Source organism: Lipotes vexillifer, unplaced genomic scaffold (assembly GCF_000442215.2).
Source record: "Lipotes vexillifer unplaced genomic scaffold, Lipotes_vexillifer_v1.1 scaffold253, whole genome shotgun sequence".
NCBI classification, from domain to species: domain Eukaryota; kingdom Metazoa; phylum Chordata; class Mammalia; order Artiodactyla; family Lipotidae; genus Lipotes; species Lipotes vexillifer.
The window spans coordinates 171,070-195,466 of record NW_006780322.1 but is presented as its reverse complement, the minus strand read 5'-3'; the positions used below and the strand labels follow the sequence as shown (position 1 = coordinate 195,466).

The 24,397-nt window shown below is 39.3% G+C and overlaps 1 protein-coding gene across 1 annotated transcript in view; it reads left to right on the top strand.

Annotated features, from left to right (window-relative positions):
• The window catches only part of ALMS1 (ALMS1 centrosome and basal body associated protein), a 236,820-nt gene that overhangs the window by 85,100 nt on the left and 127,323 nt on the right, over nucleotides 1-24,397 (top strand). The window contains exons 12-13 of the mRNA XM_007453424.1: nucleotides 1,911-2,106; nucleotides 12,833-12,936. Of these exons, the coding sequence (XP_007453486.1) occupies nucleotides 1,911-2,106; nucleotides 12,833-12,936 (300 nt within the window). The remainder of the gene's footprint in view (nucleotides 1-1,910; nucleotides 2,107-12,832; nucleotides 12,937-24,397) is intronic.

Genomic DNA, 24,397 nt, shown 5'->3' with positions numbered 1-24,397 from the left:
AGATTCTCAACCACTGCGCCACCAGGGAAGACCCCCCCAGCTTTCTTTTGATTTCCATTTGTGTGGAATACCTTTTTCCATCCCCTCACTTTCAATGTGTATGTGTCCCTAGGTCTGAAGTTGGTCTCTTGTAGACAGCATATATATGGGTCTTGTTTTTGTATCCATTCAGCAGGTCTGTGTCTTTTGGTTGGAGGATTTAATCCATTTACATTTAAGGTAATTATGAATATGCATGTTCCTATTGCCATTTTGTTAATTGTTTTGGGCTTGTTTTTGGAGGTCTTTTTTCTTCCCTTCTCTTCTTGTTTGATGACCATCTTTAGTGTTGTGTTTGGGTTGTTTTTTCTTTTTTTGTGTGCATCTATTGTAGTTTTGGGGTTTGCTGTTCCCATAGGGTTTTGATATAGCCGTCTGTATATGTACAAGATTGTTTTAAGTTGCTGCTTTCTTTCTCGCCTATAGAAGTTCCCTTAGCATTTGTTTCGAAGCTGGTCTGGTGGTGCCGAATTCTCTTATCTTTGGCTTGTTTGTAAAGCTTTTGATGTCTCCATGAAATCCCAGTGAGAGCCTCACTGGGTAGAGTATTCTTGGTTGTAGGTTCTTCCTTTTCATCACTTTAAATATATTGTGGTACTCCCTTCTGGTCAGCAGTTTCAGCTGAGAAATCAGCTGATAACCTTTCAGGAGTTCCCTTGTATGTTGTTTGTCAGCTTTCTCTTGTTGCTTTTAATACTTTGTCTTTAATTTTTGTCTGTTTGATTACTATGTGTCTCGGTGTGTTCCTCCTTGGGTTTATCCTACCTGGGACTCTCTGCAGTTCCTGGACTTGGGTGACTGTTTCCTTTCCCATGTTAGGGAAGTTTTCAGCTATTATCTCTTCAAGTGTTTTCTCAGGGCCCTTCTCTCTTTCTTCTCCTTCTGGGACCCCTATAATGTGAATGTTGGTGTGTTTAATGTTGGTCCCAGAGGTCTCTTAGACTCTCTTCATTTCTTTTCATTCTTTTTTCTTTATTCTTTTCCGCGGCAGTGATTTCCACCATTCTACCTTCTAAGTCACGTTCTTCTCCTCACTTAATTCTGCTATTGAATCCTTTTGTATTTTTCATTTCAGTTCTCATATTATTAATCTCTGTTTGTTCTTTAGTTTTTCTAGGTTTCTGTTAAACATTTCTTGAATCTTCTCTATCCTTGCCTCCATTGTTTTTCCCATATCTTGGATCATCTTCACTATCATTATTCTAAATTCTTTTTCTGATAGGTTGGCTATCTCCATTTCACTTAGTTGTTGTTCTGGGGTTTCATCTTGTCCCTTTCACAAATTCCTCTGCTGTCTCATTTTGACTAACTTTCTGTGATTGTTGTTTCCATTCCACAGGCTGCAGGATTGTAGTTCTTCCTTCTGCTATCTGCCCTCTGGTGGATGCCTTTTATGGTTTTAGTTGAGCATTTATGTGATTACATTTTCTCTCATTTCTTAGCATATATGTTATAGTTTTTTCTCTTTAAAAATTTTTTTAGTATTTGTCCTAGAATTCGTTTTCCGAGATCCTGGATCATCTTCACTATCATTATTCTGAATTCTTTTTTCTGGAAGGTTGCCTATCTCCAGTTCACTTAGTTATATTTCTGGGGTTTCATCTTATTCCTTAATCTGCAACATAATTCTCTGCCTTTCCATTTTGTCTAACTTCCTGTGATTGCGGTTTTCGTTCTACAGGCTGCAGGATTGTAGTTCTTGCTTCTGTGTGCCCTCTGGTGAATGAGGCTATCTAAGAGGCTTGTGCAAGCTTCCTGTTGGGGGGGACTGGTGATAGAACTGGGTCTTGCTCTGGTGGGGAGAACCATTCTCAGTAAAACTTTAACCTTGTCATCTGCTGATGGGTGGGGCTGTGTTCCCTTACTCTTAGTTGTTGGCTGAGGTGACCCAGCACTGGAGCCTACAGGCTGTATGGTGGGACCAACGGCAGCCTCCAGGAGGGCTCATGCCAATGCGTGCTTCCCAGAACCACTGCTGCCAATGCTCCTATCCCCATGGTGAGCTCCTGTCTCTCATGGTGAGAGACCCAGGGTCTCTCTCTGCAGGAGACCCTCCAACACTAGCAGGTAGGTTTGGTTCCGACTCCTGTGGGGTCACTGCTCCTTTCCCCTGGGTCCTGGTGTGCACAGGTCTCTGTGTGTGCCCTCTAGGAGTGGTCTCTGTTTCCCCCAGTCCTGTGGAAATCCTGCAGTCAAATCTCATTGGCCTTCAAAGCCATATTCTCTGGGGATTCCCAGTCCTGTTGCCAGACCCTCAGGCTGGGAATCTGGACATGGGGCTCAGATCCTTCACTCCAGTGGGAGGACTTCTGTGGTATAATGGTTCTCCAGTTTGTGGGTTGACCACCCTGTGGGTATGGGATTTGATTTTATCGTGATCGCACCACTCCTACCATCTCATTATGGCTTTTCCTTTGTCTTTGGATATGGGGTATCCTCCTTGGTGGGTTCCAGCGTCTTCCTGTCGATGGCCGTTCAGCATCTAGTTGTGATTTCTGTGCTCTCACAAGAGGAGGTGAGTGCACGTCCTTCTACTCCACCATCTTGAACCAATCTCTAGAATTTGTAAAATACATTTGCACCCAGTCTAGGTCTACTTTCAAATAACACTACACCACTTCACAGATAGTATTGAGCACTTTCTAATACCAAAATAATCCCAGTTCTTCCCTCCTATTTCTTATATCGTTGCTGCCATTCATTTCATACATACACATACACATGCACAAGCTATATATATATATCTTTTTTTCCTCCCAGCTACAAAAGAATTTTAAAGATCACTTAATCATTTTTGAGTAGTATATAATGAAGACGTAATTTTATTATTTTTTTAATGTGGCTGTTTTGTTATAAAACTTTATTGACAAAAGCAGGAAAAAATAAACCGGAAGTAGACTGGACTCAGCCCACAGGCCATAGTTTGAACTATAGTGTAATACAGTATAATGTCTCATCAATATACCTTAATTTACTCAACTATTTTTTTGTGTGTGTGTGTGCTACATGGGCCTCTCACTGTTGTGGCCTCTCCTGTTGCGGAGCACAGGCTCTGGATGCGCAGGCCCAGCGGCCATGGCTCATGGGCCCAGCCGCTCCGCGGCATGTGGGATCTTCCCGGACCGGGACACAAACCCGTGTCCCCTGCGTCGGCAGGCGGACTCTTAACCACTGCACCACCAGGGAAGCCCAACTATTTTTTTTATCACTGCGCATTTATTTTATAATTTATAAAAAATTTTTCTGGGGAACTATTGTTGATTTACAATATTGTGTTAGTTTTAGGTATACAGCAAAGTAATTCATACATATTCATAATTCTTTCCCATTATAGATTCTTTTTCAGAATCTTTCTCATTATGGGTTATTATAAGATATTGAATATAATTCCCTGTGCTATATTCAGTAAACCCTTGTTGTTTATATATTTTATATATAGTCGTGTGTATCTTTATTATTATTATTATTTTATTAAAAACATTTTTTTAACCTCTATTGGAGTATAATTGTTTTACAATGATGTGTTAGTTTCTGCTCTATAACAAAGTGAATCAGTTATCCATATACATATGTCCCCATATCTCTTCCCTCTTGCATCTTCCTCCCGCCTACCCTCCCTATCCCACCCCTCTAGGTGGTCACAAAGCACGGAGCTGATCTCCTTGTGCTATGTGGCTACTTCCCACTAGCTATCTATTTTACATTTGGTAGTGTATGTGTCCATGCTACTGTCTCACTTTGTCCCAGCTTACCCTTCCCACTCCCTGTATCCTCAAGTCCATTCTCTAGTAGGTCTGCATCTTTATTCCTGTCTTGTCCCTAGGTTCTTCTGATCATTTGTTTCTTTTTTTTTAGATTCCATATATATGTGTTAGCATACGGTATTTGTTTTTCTCTTTATGACTTACTTCACTCTGTATGACAGTCTCTAGGTCCATCCACCTCACTACAAATAACTCAATTTTGTTTCTTTTTATGGCTGAGTAATACTCCATTGTATATATGTGCCACATCTTCTTTATGCATTCATCTGTTCATGGACACTTAGGTTGCTTCCATGTCCTGGCTATTGTAAATAGAGCTGCAATGAACATTTTGGTACATGACTCTTTTTTTTTTTTTCATGACTCTTTTTGATTTATGGTTTTCTCAGGGCATATGCCCAGTAGTGGGATTGCTGGGTCATATGGTAGTTCTGTTTTTAGTATTTTAAGGATCCTCCACACTGTTTTCCATAGTGGCTGTATCACTTTAAGTGATGTGTATCTGTTAATCCTATTCTCCTAATTTATCCCTCCTCCCCTCCTTTCCCCTTTGGTAACCATAAGTTTGTTTTCTACATCTGTGAGTCTATTTCTGTTTTGTAAATAAGTTCATGTGTATTATTGTTTAGATTCCACATGTAAGTGATGTCATAATATTTGTCTTTCTGCATCTGATTTCACTTAGTATGATAATCTCTAGGTCCATCCATGTTGCTGCAAGTGGCATTGTTTCATTTTTCTTTTTATGGCTGAGTAGTGTTCCATTGTATATATATGCCACATCTTCTGTATCCTTTCATCTGTCGATGGACATTTAGGTTGCTTCCATGTCTTGGCTATTGTAAATAGTGCTGCTATGAACGTTGGCGTGCATGTATCTTTTTTGTTTGTTTTTTTGTTTTTTTGTGTGTGTACACGCGAGCCTCTCCCATTGCGGAGCGGATGCGCAGGCTCAGCGGCCATGGCTCACAGGCCCAGCTGCTCTGTGGCATGTGGGATCTTCCCAGACCGGGGCACGAACCTGTGTCCCCTACCTCGGCAGGCGGACTCTCAACCACTGCGCCACCAGGGAAGCCCTGCATGTATCTTTTTGAATTAGAGTTTTTGTCTTTCCTGGATATATGCCCAAGAGTGGGATTTGGATCATATGGTAACTCTATTTTATTTTTTTAATTTATTTTTTATTTACTTATTTATTTTTTAATTAATTTATTTATTTTTGGCTGCATTGGGTCTTTGTTGCTGCACACGGGCTCTCTCCAGCTGTGGCGAATGGGGGCTACTGTTCATTGCGGTGCGCGGGCTTCTCATTGCAGTGGCTTCTCTTGTTGCGTGCAGAGCACGAGCTCTAGGCACATCGGCTTCAGTAGTTGTGGCACATGAGCTCAGTAGTTGTGGCTTGCAGGCTCTATAGCACAGGCTCAGTGGTTGTGGTGCACGGGCTTAGTTGCTCCGCAGCATGTCGGATCTTCCCAGATCAGGGCTTGAACCCATGTCCCGTGAATTGGCAGGTGGATTCTTAACCACTGCGCCACCAGGGAAGCCCCGGTAACTCTATTTTTAAAGTAATGTCCATACTGTTTTCCATAGTGGCTGCACCAATTTAAATTCCCACCAGCAGTGTAGGAGGGTTTCCTTTCCTCTACACCCTCTCCAGCATTTATTATTTGTAGATTTTTTGATGATGGCCATTCTGACTGGTGTGAGGTCACTGTAGTTTTTTGTTTCTTTGTTTTTTTTAATGGTAGAGAATCTTTAATTTTTTTTAAATTTATTTTTGGCTTCATTGGGTCTTTGTTGCTGCACGTGGGCTTTCTGTAGTTGTGGCGAGTGGGGGCTACTCTTCGTTGCAGTGCACGGGCTTCTCATTGGACTGGCTTCTTGTTGCAGAGCACAGGCTCTAGGTGCACGGGCTTCAGTATTTGTGGCACATGGGCTTAGTAATTGTGGCTCGTGGGCTCTAGAGCACAGGCTCAGTAGTTGTGGCGCACAGGCTCTGTTGCTCTGCGGCATGTGGGAATCTTCCTGGACCAGGGCTTGAACCTGTGGCATGTGGGAGTCTTCCCGGACCAGGGCTCGAACCCATGTCCCCTGCATTGGCAAGGTAGATTCTTGACCACTGTGCCACCAGGGAAGCCCTTATTGTAGTTTTGATTTGCATTTCCCTAATAATTCCTGATGTTGAGTATCTTTTCATGTGCCTGTTGGCTATCTATATGTCTTCTTTGTAGAAATGTCTATTTAGGTCTTCTACACAGTTTTTGATTGGGTCATTTGTTTGTTTGATATTGAGTTTTATTGGTTGTTTGTATGTTTTGGAAATTAATCCCTTGATGGTCTCATCATTTACAAATATTTTCTCCCAGTCCGTAGGTTGTCTTTGTTTTGTCATGGTTTCCTTTGCTGTATGAAAGCTTGTAAGTTTGATTAGGTCCCATTTGTTTGCATTTGTTTTTATTTCTTTTACCTTGGGAGCCTGATCTAAGAAAATATTTCTGTGATTTATGTCAGGGAATGTTTTGACTATGTTCTCTTCTAGTTTAATGGTGTCATGTGTTATATTTAAGCCTTTTAAGTTTATTTTTGTATATGGTGTGAGGGAGTGTTCTAACTTTATTGACTAACATGAGGCTATCCAGCTTTCCCCACACCACTTGCTGAAGAGACTGTCTTTTCCCCATTGTATATTCTTGCCTCCATTGTCGAAGATTAATTGACTGTAGGTTCCTGGGCTTATTTCTGGGCTCTCTGTTCTGTCCTCTTGATATATATGTTTTTGATTACTGTAGCTTTGTAGTTTTGTCTGAAGTTGGGAGGATTATGCCTCCAACTTTGTTCTTTTCCCTCAGGATGAATTTGGCATTTCTGGATCTTTTGTGATTCCATATAAATCTTAGGATAATCTGTTCTCGTTCTGTGAAAAATGTCAGGTAATTTGATAGGGATCACATTAAATCTATAGATTGCTTTGGGTTATATGGCCTTTTTTTTTTTTTCGCGGTATGCGGGCCTCTCACTGTTGTGGCCTCTCCCTTTGTGGAACACAGGCTCCAGATGCGCAGGCTCAGCGGCCATGGCTCTCGGGCCTAGCCTCTCCAAGGCATGTGGTATCTTCCCGGACGGGGGCACGAACCCGTGTCCCCTGCATTGGCAGGCAGACTCTCAACCACTGCGCCACCAGGGAAGCCCTATATGGCCATTTTAACAGTATTAATTCTTCCAATTAAAGACTATGAGATATCTCATTTCTTTGAATCATCTCTGTTATCTTTATCAATGTTTTATAGTTCTCAGCATATAGGTCTGTCATCTCCTTGGTTACGTTTTGTCACTAGGTTTTTTTGTTTTTGTTTTTGTTTTTTTTGCAGTACACAGGCCTCTCACTGCTGCGGCCCCTCCCGCCGTGGAGCACAGGCCCTGGAAGTACAGGCCCAGCGGCCACGGCCCACGGGCCCAGCTGCTCTGCGGCATGCAGGACCCTCCTGGACCGGGGCACGAACCCGCGCCCCCTGCATCGGCAGGCGGACTCCCAACCACTGTGCCACCAGGGAAGCCCGTCACTAGGTTTTTTTGTTTCTTTGTTTGATGCAGTTTTAAATGTGATTGCTTTTTTAACTTTCTCTCTTTGTTATTTCTTAGTTAAAGAAATGCAACAGATTTCTATATATTCTTGTATCCTGCTGTCGTGCTGAATTCATTTACTAGTTCTAATAGTTAATAGTTTTCATGTGGAATTGTTAGGGTTTTCTTTATAGACTATCATGTCATCTGCATTCAATGACAATTTTACCTCTTCCCTTTAAATTTGGAAACCTTTTATTTCTTTTTCTTGTCTGATTGCTGGAGCTAGGGCTTCCAATATTATGTTGAATAGAAGTGGTGAGAGTATGCATCTTTGTTTTGTTCCAGAATTTAGCAGGAAGGCTTTCAGGTTTTCACTGTTGAGTATTATATTGGCTGTGGGTTTGTCATAAATGGCTTTTATTATGTTGAGATTTGTTCCCTCTATACCCACTTTGGTGAGAGTTTTTTTATCATGAATGGATGTTGAATTTTATCAAATATTATTTCTGCATCTATTTAGATGATCATGTGGTTTTTGCCTTTTCTTTTGTTGATATGGTGTATCACGTTGATTGATTTGTGTATGTTGAACCATCCTTGTGACCCTGGGATGAATCTGACTTGATCATGTTGTATGATTCTTTTTATGTGTTATTGAATTTGGTTTGCTAATATTTTGTTGAGGATTTTTGCATCTATATTTATCAAAGATATTAACCTGTAGTTTTCTTTTTTAGTAGTGTCTTTGTCTGGTTTTGGTTATCAGGGTGATGATGGCTTCACAGAATGACTTTGGGAGTATTCCCTCCTCTTCGACCTTTTGGAAGAGTTTGAGAAGGATAAGTGTAAGTTCTTCTTTGTATGTTTGGTAGTATCCCCCAGTGAAGGCATTTGGTCCTTAACTTTTGTTTGTAGGGATTTTTTTTTTTTAATTACAGATTGTACTTCACTTTTAGTGATTGTTCTGTTCAAATTATATGTTTCTTCTTGGTTCAGTTTTGGCAGTTTGTATGTTTCTAGAAACTTTTCCACTTCTTCTAGGTTGTCCATCTTGTCATATAACTGTTCTTGGTATTTTCTTATGATATTTTGTATTTCTGTGATGTTGGTTTTTTTTTCCTCCTCTTTCATTTCTTATTTTGTTTATTTGGGTCCTCTTTTCTTCTTGGTGAGCCTGGCTAGAGGTTTGTTGATTTTGTTTATCCTTTCAAAAGCCCAGCTGTTGCTTTTATTGATTTTTTAATATATTTTTAAATCTTTATTTCCTTCTGATCTTTATCATTTGCTTCCTTCTGCTGACTTTAGGTTTTGTTTGTTTTTCTTTTTTTAAAAAATGGTGATTTTCTTTTTTGTTAATATTTATTAATTAATTAATTTGTTTTGGCTGCACCGGGTCTTATTTGTGGCTAGCGGGATCTTCGTTTCAGCATGCAGACTCTTAGTTGCGGCACATGGACTTCTTAGCTGCAGCATGCAAACTCTTAGTTGTGGCATGAATGCAGGATCTAGTTCCCCAAGCAGGTATTGAACCTGGGCCCCCTGTGTTGGGAGCAATGAGTCTTACCCACTGGACCACCAGGGAAATCCATGTTTTTCTTTTTCTAATTTTTAGGGGTCTTTTTGAGATTTTTCTTGTTTTTTGAGTAAGGCCTGTATTGCTATAAACTTCCCTCTTCGGACTGCTTTTGCTGCATACCATAGATTTTGTATAGTTGTGTTTTCATAGTCATTTGTCTTGAGGTATTTTTGATTTCCTCTTTGATTTCATTGTTGACCAATTGTTTTTTTAGCAGCATATTTTTTAGTCTCCATGTAATTGTTTTTTTCTTGTTTTTTTTTCCTGTGGTTGATTTTTGGTTTCATGCCATTGTGGTCAGAAAAGATGTGTGAGAAATTCGTTGAAAAAACTATTAAGACCAATTAGTGATAAGGGAAAAAAAGTTGTTTTTTTAACCTTCACTTGTTTCTTCTTTGATGCTCTCCCTATCATTTTGTAGATCTGAGTTTCTGAACTATATTTTCTCCTCTAGAGTGCGTCTGTTAACATTTATTGCATGGCAGACCTACTGGTAACAAATTCCCTCAATTTTTGTTTGTCTGAGAATGTATTTATTTATCAGTTTAAAAGATAATTTCATAGGGAGGGTATAGAATTCTAAGTTGGAGGGATTTTTCTCTCAACACTTTAAGTATTTCACTCTATTTCTTCTTGCTTGTATGGTTTCTGTGGAGAAGTTGGAAGCAATTGTCTGTTTCTCTTTAGATTTTTATTTTCCCTTTGGCTTTTTTCAGGATTTTTTTTCTTTATCTTTGATTTTTTGTACTTTGAAAATGTTATACTTAGGCATAGTGTTTTTTTCCTTGACATTTATTCTGCTTTGATGTTCTCTGAACTTCCTGAATCTGCAGTTTGTTGTCTGACATTAATTTAGGGAAAATTCTTAGTCATTGTTGCTTCAAATATTTCTTCTGTCCTTTTCTTTCTCTGGTATTTTCATTCTCATGTATTACACCTTTTGGAGCTTTCCCAGAGTTGTTTGATTTTCTGTTCTGCTTTTTTTTTTTCCTCCAGTCTTTGTTCTTTTTGCTTTTCAGTTTCAGAGGTTTCTATTGAGATATCTTTAGCTTAAAGTTTCTTGTCTTGACCATGTCCAGTCTACTAATAAGCCCATCAGAGGCATTCTTCATTTCTGTTACAGTGGTTTTTTTGGGTTTTTTTTTTTTGTGGTACGCGGGCCTCTCACTGTTGTGGCCTCTCCTGTTTCCGGAGCGCAGGCTCAGTGGCCATGGCTCACGGGCCCAGCTGCTCCGCGGCATGTGGGATCCTCCCGGACCAGGGCACGAACCTGCGTCCCCTGCATCGGCAGACGGACTCTCAACCACTGCACCACCAGGGAAGCCCCTGTTATGGTGTTTTTGATCTCTAGCATCTTTTTTTTGTTTTTTTTAGGGTTTTCATCTCTCTGCTTACATTGTCCTTTTGTTCTTACATGCTTTCCACTTTATCCATTAGAGCCCTTAGCACATTAATCATAGTTGTTTTATATTCCTGTTTTATAATTCCAGCATCTTTGCCGTATCTGGTTTCGATGCTTGCTTTGTCTCTTCAGGTAGTTTTTTTGCTTTGTAAATATGTTGTGTTGTGGGGCCTGTAGCTTGTATATTAAATTAAGAATATTCTTAATATTAAGAACATTATGACTTGCTGAATGAGTAGGCAGGCACAAGCCATCCACATGGGGTTGGCATACTGTTCTCTTAGCATCTGAGCTTTCACTTTGGGCAAGTGCAAACCCTGGGTCATTTTGATTGAAGGCACAATGTCAGTACACTTGCACAAGGAAGGAAAGTCACAAGATTTATTACTTACGATCCCAGAAGTGGGGGTGGGGTGTGCAAGAGCCTGGGAAGGGCAGTCCTCCATCCCAGGTCACAAGTGAACAGGAGATAGAGAGCAGAGTAGCAAGCACCTATTACTTGTAAAGTGTTTGGGGCAGATTTTGCTACCTTTTTCAAAATTCAACTCTAAGTAGTCATTTTAAAAGGTTCCCTGAGAAAAAGCAAGCAGGACCTTGTGGCAGGAATCCTAAGCTCAGGTCCTTATCTAACTATCTAGACTCTGGGTGTGAGCAGGGTTGTCATACTATAAAATGCTTACGTAGCAACTCAGAGTAGCTGTTTTCTCATCACAATTGACTCTGTGATGCCTAGGCATTAGTCTTTAGGGAAAGTCATGGGCACTGTTTAGATGGTGGAGATTTTAAAAGCTACTGGCAGGGTTTTGGTCACCCAGCACATGAAACATCTGAACAAAACAAAAATGCCACTCAGCAATATCAATAAGCAAATGGTAGTTTGAAATCCTGTCTGTAACCATCTCCTCCCATTTTTGGGGTCCAGACAAGAAAATAAAAGAAAGTCCGTGGATAAGACTGAGGTAGGTATTTGATTTAAAACTTGGGTGAGATTATGGAATACTTGTACCTGTTGGGCCATCTTTTGTAAATTTACCAGAATTTAGAATTATTAATATACATGTAGCAAGAGGTACCCTTTACAGTTCCCCCTTCCTTGGCCATTAGTAACCTAAATGGTTATCCAAAACCATCTGCACTAAAGAATCATGTTGTTGTTGCATTAGGGCTGGGCTTTCATGTAACAGCCCAATGTGTTTAGCCAGGGTAGCTGACAGTTTTGTGTTTGCCTTAATAATTTGTTGTTGCATGCCTATTGTGGTGGTGCCTAACCCAGTTCCCATGCAGGATTGTCTCAGCCCTGCTCCCAACATATTGGGAATGAGTACTGCAGATTTTTTACATGAGGTGGCATAAAGAGATACAGTTTGGGGATACTATTCAGTGATTTGTAAGGGTAGTCCCAGCGAGACTAAAGTACCTTGGTATGAACAGACAGGAGGAGGCAAATGCATTGGAGGCTGAGGAAAGGAGAAGTGCACATATGGGGAATCATGTATAAATGCTGGCTCTTGGGTGCTGGACCCACAGTGGACACTGACTGTTGGATTGGGGATGTCTAAGACCATGGGGATTGTGCTTCTTGGGATGAGAGGTATAGGTCGTATTCATCCATGTGGTGTCACAGGTGGAGTGTGTTAGTGCCTGGACAGATATGGGAGATTTATAAAGGGCATGTGGGGGCTCCTGCCAGATGCTACATACTGTATTGCAAAGTGTTGCATGGGAGCTGTTGAGCAACATAGAGAGTAGCTGGGTAAGCCACAGGGATGCATGGGATGCCTCTCTTGGGCAAATAGGGGCAGAGTCAAGAAATTAGCCAGGTCGGCCACTAACTCAGGAAGAAGCCTTTGTTGAGTTTGATAATATGTTCAGCAATTACAGCAGCCCAAAAAATGAGCACTGGTTTCTGCCCATTGCATAAAAATATTAAGACTGTGGGAGGGCTTGAATGAGAAGATTGTGGAGCCCTGAGTGCTGACAGTGGGAAAGGACCCCCTTGGGGTGGTGTAGGGAGATGACTCTGGCTGCAGTTGTGGAGGGTGTATGTGTGAGGGGGTTGGGGAGGTGCTCTGGTGGTTGTAGCATCTGTAGCCAGGGAGGGGTCCTTCCAATAGAATTTAAATTCACTAACCCTCAGTAGGTCACATAATGTGGAACAATCTAGTGTGTGTAGTGAGGGCAAGCAATTAAATGAAGCATTTAATCAGACCTCTGTAAGGTTATGAGACTCGACATGTACCTTGGCCTATCAAAATTTAAAGGTGCAGTGGAGAGCAGCCTGGCAGTCATAGTGCCACCGGACACTTGAGCAGCAAGCATAATAATAAGCAAGGGGACCTTGGGGTAAATAATATTTAACTCTACAAAATGCCACTGAAGTGGGTCGTCAGCAGGGAATTTAGATAAGCATTCCATTCAGCAACCACGTCCTGGGGAGTGCTTGCCATCGTCAGCTGCCATGTCTTCCTGGTGTCATCTCTTCTATAGTGGAAGGTTGCAGAGGTGGCATTCGTGATGAAGTTGTGTCCCGCGCTGTCATGGACTGGGGCATTGTCATCAGCAGTGTTGCAGGTGAAGGGAGCCATTCTAGAGTAGGTGGCTCTCCAGCCACCCAGGAGGGGAACTGAGGGGCCAAGGGGTCTAATAGGGTTGCATAAATTTCGGATGCTCTGATTAAGGTTTGCTTGCACCATTGGGAGTGTCTGTTGGTATCTCAAATTCTCAGTAAACTTTAAGGGTCTTTGGGTGTGCCCCTCACAAATGATTAAGCAGTGCCGTTCTCCAAGGCATAAGAAGTCTCCATCATAAATAGTAAAGATTAGAGGCCCAAGAATATTTAGTTATATGCTCATGACAATTTAATGTTTAGTCTTGTGTTACCAGAGATGGTAACTGAGATGGTCTGAACTGCATAATCTTATCAGCCAATTAGGGTTAAAATTAGAGCAGTGTAATGGCTGGTGGCAATTAAGCATTTGTGCCCTTGGTCCCATTTAAGATAGAGGGCTTGAATTGTCCAGCTAGTATCTATACCTGGTGGCTTTTTGGGCCCAGCCCCTCTAGGGCTGACTTCCAACATACACCATCCCCCCATCCTGGGGTTCAGTTGTGGGCAAGTGCTGTGGTCTTCCAGTAACTTTCTGGTGCTGCCTCTTTGGGGTCATGGAGAAAGCCCCATGACCCAGATGGCACAGAGTAGGGACAACAGTAGCAGGCATCTACATTTTATAGTTTTGTGCCTGCCTGCTGTGTGCCCCATGTGATGGTTTGTTATTGGGCTCTTGTAGGTCAATATCTCATTGGCAGCCTCCTCCAGAGTGAGGTAGGGCCGGGTGCTGTGATGGTATCACTATGATGTCATCTTCTAATGTTGCTGGTGTCAAGCTGAGTGCCTTTTCCCCCCTTTTGGAGTTCCATCCACACCATTCTTTCACTGGGTCCAAGGTTATTATTTCTACTTCTTGTGGGGAGGTATAGTTAGGAGAAAGGAGCCATCCACTAAAGGCACTCACTATACATTGGAATTTCAGTGGGAGTTTGCACATCAAGTGGATAAGTGTGGTCCAGTAGTGACCTAGTGGGTCTGTGTTCCTCTAATGGGCCAGGACTATCTCTGACCAGGGTGGGTCATAGCTAACCACCCATCCCCAGTCAGGTTGCAGGTGAGTATTGGAAGGCAAGATGATTGACATTTTAAAATCTGTAAGGGGACTCAAAAATGTTGGGGAAAATGTAAATTATATTGTCCTGTGAGATGAAAGCATCAGATTTCCCCATGGTAACAGTCTGTCTTCCTTTGTGATTTGTAAAATTTTTTTGTAGGGATATGCTTTGACTGTTTTCTTTGTTTCTCTTCTTTATCTTTTGTGGTATTTTCTTTGTGGCTATCATGAGACTACATAAAACATGTTATGGGTATAGTATAGACAACAAAAGCAATAATGGACAGCTGAAACTATATCAAATTGAAAAGCTTTTGCACAGCAGAGAAACAATCAATAGACTGAAAAGGCAAACTATGAAATGGGAGAAAATATTTGCAAACCATGTATCTGATAAAAAGGTTAATATCCAAAATACACAGGGAACTCCTATACCACAATAGCCAAAAAAAAAAAAACCCAACCTGATTAAAAACTGGGCAAAGGACTTGAATAGACGTTTTTCCGAAGATATCCAGCTCTCCAACAAGTACATGAAAATATGCTCAACATCGCTAATCAAAAGGGAAATGCAAATGAAAACCACAAGGAGATATCACTTCAGACGCATCAGGATGGCTACTATCAAAAAGCCAAAAGAGGGCTTCCCTGGTGGCACAATGGTTAAGAATCTGCCTGCCAATGCAGGGAACATGGGTTCGAGCCCTGGTCCGGGAAGATCCCACATGCCATGGAGCAACTAAGCCCATGCGCCACAACTACTGAGCCTGCACTCTAGAGCCTGTGAGCCACAACTACTGAGCCCACGTGCCACAACTACTGAAGCCTGCGTGCCCAGAGCCCATGCTCCGCAACAAGAGAAGCCACCGCAATGAGAAGCCCGTGCATTGCAATGAAGAGTACCCCCCTCACCACTATTAGAGGTGCACAGCACCAAGACCCATGCACAGCAACCAAGCAACGAAGACTCAGCGCAGACAAAAATAAATTAATAAAATAAATTAATTTTTTTAAAAAAACCCAAAAGATAACAAGGGTTGGAGAGGATGTGGAGAAGTTGAAACCCTTGTACATTGTTGGAGGAAATGTAAAATTGTGCAGCCACTATAGAAAACAGTATGGAGGTTTTTCAAAAAGTTAAAAATAGAATTACTATATCATCTAACAATCCTACTTCTGGGTAGATATCTAAAAGAATTGAAATCAGGATCTCAAAGAGATATCTGCACTCCCTTGTTCTTTGCAACATTATTCACAGTAGTCAAGATTTCACAATAGTCAAGATATGGAAATAACCTATATGTTTATTGATGGCTGAATGGATGAAGAAAATGTGGTAAATATGTGTAATGGAATATTAGTCAGCCTTTAAAAAGAAGAAAATCCTGCCATATGCAACAACATGGATTAATATGGAGGATGTTATGCTAAGTGAAGTAAACCAGTTACAGAAGGACAACTGCATGATTCTACTTATATGGGGTTCCCAAAATAGCCAAATTCATAAAAACAGAGTACAATGGTGATTGCCAGGGCTGTGATAAGTAGGAAGTAGGAAATTAGTGTACAGTTTCAGTTATGTAAGATAAATAAATCCTAGAGAGAGATCTATTCCCCAACATGGTGCACTTAAAAAAGTGGACCCTTTGCCAACAGGACAGATCTCATATTAAGTGTTCTTAACACAATATACATATTAAAAAAAGAATGTAATGTGTCAAATAGATGAAAAATGTTTAAATAAATATTAGTATTTGGTATTCACTATCATATTTTTAAAAATAATGTATCATGAACAGGTAGAGCATAAGCCAGCAAAGCAGATAGTTCAGTCTTAGGAAATTTATAAACATACATTTTACATTAGCAGGAAAACTGTAGTTATTTCAGTAGGTTCTAAAAAGGTATTTGGGAATAAAAATAAAAAGTAAAAATCTGTTCTCAATTAAGAATACTTCTCTAAATTAGAGTAGAGCAATAGTGCCTCAGTATAATAAAGAATATGTATTTGAAATTAGCAATCAGCATAGTCAAAGGTCATATACTTTTTTTATACATATAAAACATTTGTGAGTGATGTTACCATAAATGGTCAAGTAGGGAACTCCAGGGCTCCATTTCTGCACAAAAAGAACTAATAAGCTGGTGAAATCTGTCAGAACCAACTTTTGTAGATCTCTGGAATCTAGTCAGAACTTTAAAAAAAATAGGGAATGATTACTAAAGTAAAGAGCTGTTGTACTATAGTAGGAGAGCATTGACTGAGGTATCTTAAATCGTAGCTTTGATGATGACAGACCACACTCCCAATACAGGTTAATAGTTACAGAGGGCACAATACAAACCTTATTCTTAAAAAATTGTTATTGAGTGTTTCAACCTGTCTGACAGCTCCCTGAAGGACTAGTGCAGGAACTTCCCTTTGCTTTACTCAACTAAAAGCTTTCCCAAGGCTGAGGCAGCTTCCCTGCCAGTGTTTGACAAAAGCATTTAATGGCCAAAGCATCGGCTGCAGCAGTCTGGGTCTAGGTATAACAGTCAAGATAAACAATAGGCACACTGAAAAGCTTGAGAAGGAAGCAGTTGAGAAAGGAGATAGATACATGGGGAATAGGACTTTTTAAAGGTCCTGCTTATACTGGGGAATTTAGGAGGCCATGTGCGTGCCCAGAGCTTGACTCATTCTCAGCAAAGGCCTAAGAAGACCTTAAGCTTTCACCTCTGGCCGACCTTTCAGGCTTTGCATTGCACAAGCTGTAAGTGAAGGTTGAAGGACCTGTCTAACTAAGTGTTGGAATGCTTCAGCATAGAGAAAATCAGAACAGATTGGGAGAAGTTGTTTTCTGTTTTCTTTTTCTTTTTTGGCTGCAGGTGTTTAACGAAACTGTCAAAATAATAGCTGACAGTTAAGCTAAGAGAACACAGACTTCAGTGCCACGCACAACAAAGAATACAAACTTTTTACAAAAGTAGTTCAGAAAAGTATCAAAGAGACAAACAATAACCCACAACAAGCAACAACACCAAACTCTAGGTAGGGGGGAGAATCTGGTATCCAGAGTTTCCAGACTGTATTTGATATGTCCAGTTTTCAACAAATTATGAAACACTTAAAGAAACAAGATATGGCTCTTGTCAGGAGGAGAAATACAGTTTACAGTAACACTACACAGGGATTAAGGCACATATAACTTACATTCAGTTCTCCATTTCTGTGATATTTTTTCCCCATATGTGGATTCAACCAACCACAAACCACGATGTACTGTAGTATTTACTATTGCAAAATATCCACATATAAGTGGACCCTCACAGTTCAAATCCAAGTTGTTCAAAGGTCAACTGTAATTAATAAAAACTGTCCGTGAGGAAGCCCAGGAATTATAAGAAAAAGATTTTAGATCAGCTGTCTTAAATGTGCTCAGAGAGCTAAAGAAAGCTATGGTCAACAATCTAAAGAAAACCAAGAAAAGGATGTGTCACCAAATAGAAATATCAAAAAAGGGATAGCAATTAGAAGAAGGATCCAAATTCAAATTCTGGAGCTGAAAGTACAATAACTGAAATGAAAAGTCCAACTAGAAGGACACATTTGAGCAGGTGAAACAAAGAATCAGTGAACTTGAAAATAGGTCAGTTGAGATTATCAAGTTTGAAAGCCCAGGAGGAGAAAAGAATGAAGAAAAATTAACAGAGCCATGAGGTACCACCAGCATACCAACATGTGTATAATGGAAGTCCTAGGGTGAGAGAAAAGAGAAATGGACAGAAATAATGCTTGATGAAGTAATTGTTGAAAACTTTACAAATTTGATGGAAAACATGCATATATACATCCAAGAAGCTTAATGAACTTCAAGCAGGAAAGACTGAAAGAGTTCCACACTGAGACACATTACAGTTGGTCCTTGAACAATGCAGAGGTTAGGGACTCCAAGCCCCCCCCACCCCCAACCCCCACCAGTACAGCTGAAAATCCACATATAACTTTACAGTCATCCCTCCGTATCCATGGTTCTATATCCTCCGATTTAACCAACTGCAGGTCGTTTAGTGCTGTAGTACATATTTATTGAAAAACATCTATGTATGAGTGGTTCTGCATAGTTCAAGACTCGTGTTGTTCAGGGGTCAAGTGAATAGTCAAATTGTTGAAAACCAAAGACAGGAAATCTTGAAAGCAGCAATAGAGAAGCAACTCATCACTTATAAGGGATCTTCAATAAGATTAGCAGTCAACTTCTCTTTAGAAACTAAGAGGGCTAAAGGAAGTGGGTTGATATATTTAAAGGGCTGAAGGAAAAAACTGCCAACCAAGAATTCTACATCTGGCAAAACTATCTTTAAAAATATATGAGAATTTAAGACCAGACAAACGTTAACTTAGGAAGTTTGGCATGCAAAAAATGCTACAGGAAGTCAGTCATCCAGGTGAAATGAAAGGACACTAGACAGCAACTCAAAGCCATGTGAAGAAATAAAGAACAGTGGTACCACTTCAAACCTACTAGGATAGCTGTATTTAAAAAATGGAAAATAAAAAGTCTTGGCAAGGATATGGAAAAATTGGAACGCTTGTACATTGCTGGTGGGGGTGTAAAATAGTGCAGTCACTGTGGAAACCAGTTTTGCAGTTCCTCAAATAGTTAAACATAGAGTAACAAATAATAATAGTGTGGAATAATGACCCAGCAATTCCACTACTAGGTGTATACCCAAAAGAATTGAAAGCAGGTGTTCAAACAAAAAATTGTACATAAGTTTTCATAATAGCACTGTTCACAAAAGCCAAAGTTGGAAATAGCTAAATGTCCATCAGTTAATGAATAGATAAAGAATGTGTGGTATATCCAATACAATGGAATATTATTCAGCCATAAATAGCAATGAATTTCTGATACATGCTACAGTATAGGTGAACCTTGAAAGCATTATGCTGAGTGAAAGAATCCAGATATGAAAGGTCACATATTATTCCATTTATATGAAATATCCAGAATAGGTAAATTCAGAGAAGCAGAAAGCTTATTAATAGTTGGCAGATGTTGAGCAGAGAGGGGAGAAGGGGTAGCTGCTTAATGGATATGGGTTTCATTTTGGATTGTTAAAACTTTTGAAACTAGATAGAGGTGATGGTTATGTACTGGATAGAGGTGGTCTAAATGCTAACAAGTTCTATGCATTAAAATGGTTAACTTCATGTTATGTGAATTTTACCTCTATAAAACATTTGCATATAAGTTGACTAATACGTTTTTATATTCTGTCTCTGATCTTTTGTGTATGTTGTGCTTGCTTTTACATTAAACATTCTTCCGAAAAAATGTATTTTACAGAGCTGTAAAATATCCACGTGCATACAAAGTATTGTTGCTTAGACTTACTGTTGTTTTGAATATAAATAATGAAGTTCGCATCCCAGTAGGTTTAGGGTTGATTTTAAATGTATAGCAAGATTTTCAAGTTTTTCCAGAAAACATTTTAAAAGAAGACTTAGCATACTTATTGGTTCTAATGCAAGTAGAAATTGCTTTAACTGTTGTAGTTTTGGGGTTTTTTTTAAGTTTTGACTTTGAGGTCCTAAAATATAAAATTATGAACAACTTAGAAAATTAATCCTGTCAAGTAATTCCGTGGTAGTTTAAAGATTTTTCTAAAATTTTACACTCAAGCTTAAAATAACCCTTATTTATTTTTAAAACATTTGTTTCCATAAATTTATTGATTTTCAAGGGAGTTTTTAAAATAATTTTTATTTTTTTAAAAGCTTTACTTACTTATTAATTAATTAATTAATTTGTCTGCACTGTGTGGCTTGTGGCATCTCAGCTCCCCAAGCAGGGATTGAACCAGGGCCCTCGGCAGTGAGAGCATGGAGTCCTAACCACTGGACTGCGAGGGTATTACCTCAGGGGAGTTTTGCATGAAATAGTAATCCATGTTTCATTTCTTTGTAGAGAGTAGATTTTTACTTTTAGTACTAGATGACTGTGTATGTGTGGCTGTGTGTGTGCGTGCGCATGTGTGTGTTTAGCTTTGTTTGTTTTATGTGAGAGGGAGGAACTATTATTTCCTTTCTGGTTTGTTACATGAAGTCTGTGACTTGTGATATTAAGCTGAGCAATGAGTGAATAATCTGACAAAACTCAAGTAGCTCTGTTAGGTGGAAATTTTAATTAAGAAATAGTCTGGAAATTCATAAAGGACATATCAGCTAAAAGTACTTTTGTAACAGCTTTATCTCACTACAATTTATATACAGTAACATTGACCCATTTAAAATATATAATTCAATCGTTTTTACTTTATTTACAGAATTGGCCAATAACTAAATTTTAGAACATTTTTACCATTCTACCCCTCCACCTCCATTCCCTTAGCCCTAGACAACCAATAATCTACTTTCTCTCCTTATGGATTTGCCTATTCTGGATGTTTCATATAAATGGAATCATTTAATATGTGATCTTTTGTGACTACCTTCTTTTTTACTTAGCATAGTATTTTCAAGATTCATCCATGTTGCATAGTAGCATGAATCAGTACTTCAGTACTTTTGATTGCCAAATAATATACCATTGTATAGATATATTGTATTTTATTTATCCATTCACCAGTTGATAGACATGTTGTTCCACTTTTTGGCCATTGTGAATAGTGCTGCTGTAAACATAAGTGTACAAGTTTTTGAATGGACATGTTTTCCTATCTCTTGGCTATATATACCTAGAAGTGGAATTGCAAGGACATACGATAACTCTATGTTTAACATCTTAAGGAACTGCCAAACTGTTTTTCAAAAGTAATTGTACCAGGGCTTCCCTGGTGGCGCAGTGGTTGAGAGTCCGCCTGCCGATGCAGGGGACACGGGTTTGTGCCCCGGTCCAGGAAGATCCCACATGCCGTGGAGCGGCTAGTCCTGTGAGCCATGGCCTCTGAGCCTGTGCTCCGCAACGGGAGAGGCCACAGCAGGGAGAGGCCCAAGTACCGCAAAAAAAAAAAAAAAAGTGTACCATTTTACATTCCCACCAACAGTGTATGAGGGTTCTAGTTTCTCATACTAGAAAACCTTTTCAATGTCACTATTTTCTGCCTTTTTGATTATAGTTATTCTGATGGGTATGAAGTGGTGTCTCATCTTGTTTTTAATTTATTTTCCTAATGATTAATGATACTGAATGTCTTTTCATGTGGTTATTTGTCATTTATCTTCTTTGCAGAAACATCTCTATTCAGATCTTTTGCCCATTTAAAAATTTAATTGTCTTTTTACTGTTGAATTATAATTCTTTGTATATTCTGAATATTAGATTCTTATCAGATATATTACTTGTACGTATTTTCTCAGATTCTTTATACTGTCATTTCACTTTCTTGATGATGACCTTTGAAGCACAAAGTTTTTAATTTTTTTAATAAATTTATTTATCTTTGGCTGCGTTGGGTCTTCATTGCTGCTGTGGGCTTTCTCTAGTTGCGGCAGACGGGGGCTACTCTTGATTGCAGTGCACGGGCTTCTCAATATGATGGCTTCTCTTGTTGTGGAGCACAGTCTCTAGGTGCGCAGACTTCAGTAGTTGTGGCACACAGGCTCAGTAGTTGTGGCTCACGGACCTTAGAGCTTAGGCTCAGTAGTTGTGGCACACGGGCTTAGTTGCTCCACGGCATGTGGAATCTTCCAGGACCAGGGCTTGAGCCCGTGTCCCCTACATTGGCAGGCAGATTCTTAACCACTGTGCCACCAGGGAAGTCCCACAAGTTTTTTATTTTGGCAAAATCCAAATTATACTTCTCTTTTATTGCTTGTGCTTTTGGTGTCATATTAAGAAATCATGGCATAACCCAGAGTCACAAAAATTCATCATTATCTTCAAAGAGATTTAGTTTTAGTTCTAGGTCTGTGATCCCCTTTGAGGCAATTTTAAATTATTTTTATTTTTAAAAATTGTGCTAAAATAATAACAAAATTTATCATCTTAACCATTTTTAACTCTGAAGTTGAATGGTGTTAACTGTGTTAACATGGTTGTCAACCAATCTTCAGGACTCTTTTTCTTATAAAACTGAAACTCTATATCCAGTAAACCACAGTCTCCTATCCCCGCCTCTTCTCCAACCCCTGGCAACCACCATTCTAAATTGTCTCTGAATTTGATTCCTTTAGGTAGCTCCATAAAAGTGGAATTATACAGTATTTTTCTTTTTGTGACCAACTTATTTTGCTTAAATTGTGTCCTCAAAGTTCATCCATGTTGTAGCATGTGTCAGAGTTTCCTTCCTTTTTAAGGCTGAATAATATTCCATTGTATGTATGTACCACATTTGTTTATCCATTCATCCATCAGCGGCCACTTGAGTTGCTTCTACCTTTTGGCTCTTGTGAATAGTGCTGCTGTGAATATGAGCATATAAATATATCTCCTTGAGACCCTGCTTTTAACTTCTTTTGGTATAGACCCAGAAGTGGAATTGCTAGATCATATGGTCATTCTATTTTTATGTTTTTGTGGAACTGCCATACAGTTTTCGATAGCAGCCATACCATTTTACATTACCATCAATAGTGCATAAGGATTTAAATTTTTTCACATTCTCACCAACACTCAATACTTTCTGTGTTTTTTTTTTTTTTTTTTTTCGGTATGTGGGCCTCTCACTGTTGTGGCCTCTCCCGCTGCAGAGCACAGGCTCCGACGCGCAGGCTCAGCAGCCATGGCTCACGGGCCCAGCCGCTCCGTGGCATGTGGGATCTTCCCGGACCGGGGCACGAACCCGTGTCCCCTGCATCGGCAGGTGGACTCTCAACCACTGCGCCACCAGGGAAGCCCTGTTTTTTTTTTTTTTATAATGGCCATGCCAGGTATGAAGTGACAACTTATTGTGCTTTTGATTTGCATTTTGCTGATGATTATTGATTTGAACAATTTTTCATGGACTTGTTGACCAGGTGTGTATCTTCTTTGGAGAAATGTCTATTCAAGACCTCTACCCATTTTTGAATTGGGTTGTTTTTTTGTTTGAATTGTAAGAATTCTTTATATATTCTAGATATTAACCCTTTATCAGATATATGATTTGCAGATACTTTTCCCCATTCTGTAGGTTGCCTTGTAGCTCTCTTGATTGTATATTTTGATACAGAGTTTTAAGTTTTGATGTCTAATTTATATATTTTTACTTTTTAAATTTATTATTTTATTTTCCAGTTTTTATTTTTCCTACTGAAGTGAATCAAAAGAGTTAATCTGAGTTCCTGTGAAACCCTTTACCACTGAATGCTGTGATGGGTTTAAACTCAAATTTGTAAATTTCCTTGTTAAAACTAAATTATATATGAAGGATTCAAATTATGCCTGTCTTTATTTTAATCTAGAGATCTTTAATATTTCAAATTCACTGAAAAATTACCAAATCAGAGCTTATGTAATTAAGATTTCTCTCTTTAAATAAACAACAAAAGTATTAACATTAGTTTTCTTTGAGAAGAGTCTTTCACTGATTATACGCACTTGTATTTTTTTTTTTATTTGGTGTGTATTTTTTAAATTAATTTTTATTGGAGTATAGCTGCTTTACAGTGTTGTGTTAGTTTCTTGTTGTACAGCAAAGTGAATCAGCTATACATACACACACACACACTCTTTTTTAGATTTCTGTCCCATTTAGGTAACCACAGAGCATTGAGTAGAGTTCCCTGCGCTATACAGTAGGTTCTCGTTAGTTATCAATTTTATACATAGTAGTGTTTTTATGTCAGTCCCAATCTCTCAGTTCATCCCACCTCCCCCTTCCCTCCTTGGTAACCATACATTTGTTCTCTACATCTGTGACTCTATTTCTGCTTTGCAAATAAGTATTTTTAGTTTATTTTTGTGTATGGTGTTAGGGGGTGTTCTGATTCAATGCAATCCCTATCAAATTACCAAGGACATTTTTCAAAGAATTAGAACCAAAAATTTTACACTTTCTATGGAAACACAAGAGATCCCAAATAGTGGAAGCAATCATGAGAAAGAAGAACAGAGCTAGAGGAATTAGGCTCCCTGACTTCAGACTATACAACAAAGCTACAGTAATCAAAACAGTATGGTACTGGCCCCAAAACAGAAATATAGGTCATTGGAACTACTGATTTTCTAGAAAGTCCAGAAATAAACCCATGCAGCTATGGCCACCTAATCTATGACAAAGGAGGCAAAAATATACAGTGGAGAAAAGACAGTCTCTTCAATAAGTCGTGCTGGGAAAACTGGACAACTACATGTATATATTTTTATTTTTGTTGCCTGTCCCCTTAGAGGCATTTTTTAATATATGGAGTGCAAATTCATTCTTTTACACATGGATATTTAGTTGTCCCAGCAATGTTTGCTGAAAAGACTATTCTTTC